The 4383-nt window shown below is 59.2% G+C and overlaps 1 protein-coding gene across 1 annotated transcript in view; it reads right to left on the bottom strand.

Annotated features, from left to right (window-relative positions):
- Positions 1-3828, bottom strand: part of NID2 (nidogen 2 (osteonidogen)) — a 21378-nt gene extending 17550 nt beyond the window's left edge. The window contains exons 1-4 of the mRNA XM_010004252.1: positions 3784-3828; positions 3336-3704; positions 472-704; positions 107-213 (exon numbers count right to left, since the gene is read on the bottom strand). Coding sequence (XP_010002554.1) covers positions 107-213; positions 472-704; positions 3336-3704; positions 3784-3828 — 754 coding nt within the window. The remainder of the gene's footprint in view (positions 1-106; positions 214-471; positions 705-3335; positions 3705-3783) is intronic.
- Positions 3829-4383: the final 555 nt, after the last annotated feature.

Below are 4383 nucleotides of genomic sequence, written 5' to 3'. Positions count from 1 at the left end.
GGGGCCGGGCGATGGTGGGGATGGGGTGATGTGGCCTCCAAGCTGTGCTGGGCCAGCTGCTCCATGGATGCAGGGTCGGTGGTGCCAGAGACGTGGCGTGTGGCACTTGGCAGCACGTCGGGGCTTTGTCCCCCGCCCGGCTCCACCTGCTCCAGGGGGGCTGTGCTGCCCACATGGAAGACCCACACTCCGGGCACCCCAGCGTTGCTCTCCCTGCAGGACAGCAGCACACATGGATGTCCATCACTGCTCTGTTGGGAAACAACCCCCCAGCCCACACCCTCTTCCCCCAGGACCCCAAATGCAGCTCCTTCCTCCCCCTGCCCACAGGGCTGTGACCTCCAGTGACACCCAGCACCCCCAGCTCGCTTCCCTCCTTCTTGCAGCCTTTCAAAGAGGCTGGGGGCTGGGAGAAGGTGTCCCTGCCCCCCCCTGCCCACCCCACATGCCCTCCCCCAGGGCACAACTCACCACTCCAGCTGCCTCAGAGCCTGCTCACTGCTGGCCAGGCTGTGGAAGAGCCCGTCCCTCTTCGGGTCATCGCCGTCCCCCCAGCTGAAGCCCACCCTGGCTGGTAGCTCCAGCTGGACATTGTAGGACTCTTTGGGCCGTGTCCCCAGGAACTGGAGGCCACCCTCAGGGTACAGGAAGATGGTGTAGGTGTCCTCATCGTCGTAGGCTATGACTGCTTGGAAAGTGTTGAGCTGTCAAAGGGAAAAGCAGGAGAGAGGGACGTCATGAGGGGACAGGACTGCAGAGGAGGATGGAGACAAGGAGGGGGATTAGGGGACACAGCAGCCACCTTCTCACACACCACAGTGTATGAGCCATCCATCACAGAAGCTTAGGGGTTGGAAGGGACCTGGAAAGATCATCTAGTCCACCCCCCCTGCCAGAGCAGGATCACCTAGAGTACAGCCTACAGACATCTCCTGGGGAAGAACAGGAGCATGGTCAAACCCTGGTGCAAACCCTGATGCTCAGCATCCTCCACCAGGGCCCATGACACAGCCAGGCCACCCCTGCTCACCTGTACCTTGCCCGGGAGCATCCCTGCCCACATAACCTGGGTTATCACCCTGTACCCTGGGAGCCCCTTGCTCCCATCCCCCTCCTCCTGCCACCAGCATCCCATCCCACCAGCACTGGAGGAAAACCCACCCCCTCCCCTCGCTTCCCCCTCCCCGGGAGAACAATTTTAGCTTGGTTTCCTCAGGAAAAAACATGCGTGTGGCTCCTGCTACCCCCACACCCACAGGTCCTGCTCCGGGCACACTGCCTGCCCCGTGCCAGCCCTGCCAGCCTTGGAGCCCTGCCAGCCTGTGGAATGAGCACAACCCTTAACGAGCCACCAGAGAACACACACACGGACCCCCCACTCACACCCCAAAAGTGGAAAAAACCAAATCTTCAGCAAAGGAAAACTGATTCAAATCCTGGTTTCACCCCCCAAAACACTGAGGGGACACACACACACACTGGCTCCCTCCGTGCCACCCCCCTGCCCTGCCTATCCTCCCAGCTCCAGCCCCAATTTTTTTTGGGGAAAAAATGGGTTTCCCAGCAGCCCCGTGGGATATAAAAGCCTTGTTGTGTGCGTGGCAACACTCGGGGCATTCAGAGACCCTGTGACACAGCAGCCAAAAAGTTGAGGGGGAGATTAAACCCCCCCAAAGGCTGCCCCAAGGCTGGATTCCTCCCCCCCACGCAGCCAAACCCTGGTGGCAGCTGCAAGATTGATTTTGCCTTCTGGGGGGTGGGGGGACCCGGTGTGTGACACTGAGGTGCTGGCACTGAGGGACAAAGAGAGCTGGGGGGGTGGGGGTGGGGGGGGTCAGTCCCCTGCTCATGACCCGTTGGGTCCCGGCAAAAAATGCTGCGAAGGGCAAATTCCAGCCCAAAGAGCAATTTTCCTCCCTCAGAAGTGGTATCAGCTCTTGCCCTGCTCTGGAAAGTGTCACTGCTGAGACTGAGGAGAGTGTCCCCGAGGAGCTGTGACTTGCCAAAACACGGGGGGGGGGGGGGGTGGGTAGGGAGGGAGTGAAGGCTTGGAGGTCAATCCCTGAGCAGCAGGAGGGCAGCGTTTTGACAAACGGCACGTTTGGTCTGAAAAAAACAAAAACCCCAACCAAACAAAACAAGCACAAAAAAAGAAAAAAAAAGTGGCATTTGGGGAGTTTTGTAGCAGTTTTGGCTCAAAGGGAGCCCAGCCAAGCCCGGGTACTTCAGTGGGTCTTGAATGAAGCTTTCCCTGGAGCTGCTCGTCTTGTTTGAAAAACTGATCCAGCTTTGCAGAGAGGAAAACAACCAAAACCAACAAAGCATTGGGAAGAGAAGAGGAGGCCACGTTTCTGGTGGCCATGAGGTCGCTGCGAGGCCCCTGATGGCATCTCTTCAGCTGCTTCTTTTCCAAGTTGGAAATTAGAGGGGGAAAAAAATGTGCTGTTTCCTTCCAAACCTTGGGTTCTTCCCCTCCTTGGCTTCCCTCTCAGCAACCCGCTACTGAAGGGCCCTGGAACAGGGGGGATGGACAGAGGGGATGGCTCCTGGTGGCCCGTGGGGACCTGGTGGCAACTGATGGGCTTCGGGTTCAGGCCAGCCCACCACAGCAAGAGCCCATCACCCATCCCACAGCTCTGGGTATTCCTCAGGGGAGTTTTCCTCATTGCATTCCACCAGTTTCAAGAAGCCTGTCCTGCTGGCAGAGTGTCACTGTCACCTCCTCAGCACATCATCAGCCTGACGTGATAGATCCAACATTTTCGTGGATAGGCAGGGCTGTAGGTCCATCCCCACAGGAGCCTTATCAGCTCGTGGGTGGAGAGCTCAGGTCACCTCCCCCATCCAGCAGACCACCTGTGAGCTTGTTTTCCAGCCACTAAATTAAACCCATGGTGGAAACTCTGAAGCTGATTCCTCTCCAACAGCACACGGGCAGAAGGAAGGACCAGCCCCAAGCCACCAGCAAAAGGTCAGGAGCCTGATGAGTGACCTGGGCCATGTTTTCCCCAGGCTCAGCTCTGCCCTGCAAATCCAGAATCACCAGCACTGTAAAGCTTTCCCTGAAAGGCAGGGAAAAGCCTGAGCATCTCCAACCATGGAGCTGAAGGCAACCTCTAAACCTCTTCTGCCCCATCAGCAGAGCCAACAGACCCACCACCACCGCGACTCTGAGCAAGGAGTAGAAGGTCCATGTCTCCCGGTGCTCATCCAAGGCTGGATCCACCACCCAGCTTCCCAGAAAGAAGAGACTGAGCATCTGGGTGCTGCACGAGGAAGACTCATCCTCCCACCACACGTAGGACGGGTGTCCAACCTCAGCCCATCGACCTCACCTTCTCAGAGGGCTGAGCGTCCTGTGAGAGCTCCTGGTAGGCACCCACATCCTCCCAGGTGGTGATGAAGGCACTGGTGGGCACGAAGGAGCTGGCAGTGCTGGGGAAGCCAGCCTGGATGTAGCTTGCAGCCTGATCCAGCACATCTGGAGAGTCATCCTGCCGGTAGTAGATGTTCCCTCTGTCGCCGGAGGTGTCGAGGTCGGCCAGGAAGGGAGCGATGACAGGGAAGTCTGTGGGGAAATCGTCATCCACGTACTGGGTCTCCCTGGGGAAATCCTGGGTGGAGATGACCCCGTTGGTCCCCACCTGCAGGGAGAGCGGAGGAAGGGGGCTCAGGAGGCGACTCCACCACCAGTCCAGTCCTCCCTCTCCCCAGTGGAGCAGGACACAGGGCTGAGAGCCCTGAGGCTGCCTGGCCCCATCCTGCTAAGGAGGAAACAAAGACCTCGGGCTTCTCCATCCCCCCAGAGAGCTGCAGCTCCAGGGCCATCCCAGCTGCAGCCGCTGCTGGTGGGGGAACAGCTGTGGAGGAGAAAGGGCTCTTGTTCCTCCAGAGAGGGAGACACCGGGCAGGGGACAGCAGGGTGGGGGGGGAAATGGGATGGAGAAAAGGGAGGGATGCAGGAAAGCCATGTGGAGCTAAGGCACTCGTGGAGGGGGAAAAGGGGGGAGAAGGGGTGAGGGGAGGTGGGTGGCCAGGGGGTACGGCTGGGAAGGAAGGGGATGAGCAGGAGGAGGAATGGAAAGATGGAGCAGGGGGGAAAGAGAAGGAGGGATGGTGGGAGAGAGGGATGGAGGAGGGGAGGAAGGTGGAAAGAGAAGGAGGGATGGAAGGAGGGAGGGATGGGAAGGTGGAGGGGGGAAAGATAAAAACGGGGAGGGATGGTGGGATGGAGAGGAGGAGGGTGGTAAGATGGAGAGAGAGCGAGGGACGGAAGGAGGGAGGGACAGAAGGATGGAGAGAGGGCGGCGGGATGGAAAGGAGGGAAGGACGGTAAGATGGAGGGGCAGAATGGGGCGATGGAGGGGGCTGGGGAAGGAGGGG

The sequence above is a fragment of the Chaetura pelagica genome, unplaced genomic scaffold, assembly GCF_000747805.2.
Source record: "Chaetura pelagica isolate M959 unplaced genomic scaffold, ChaPel_1.0 scaffold141, whole genome shotgun sequence".
In the NCBI taxonomy this organism is placed as follows: Eukaryota; Metazoa; Chordata; class Aves; order Apodiformes; family Apodidae; genus Chaetura; species Chaetura pelagica.
This window is presented reverse-complemented; position numbering and strand designations above follow the sequence as displayed.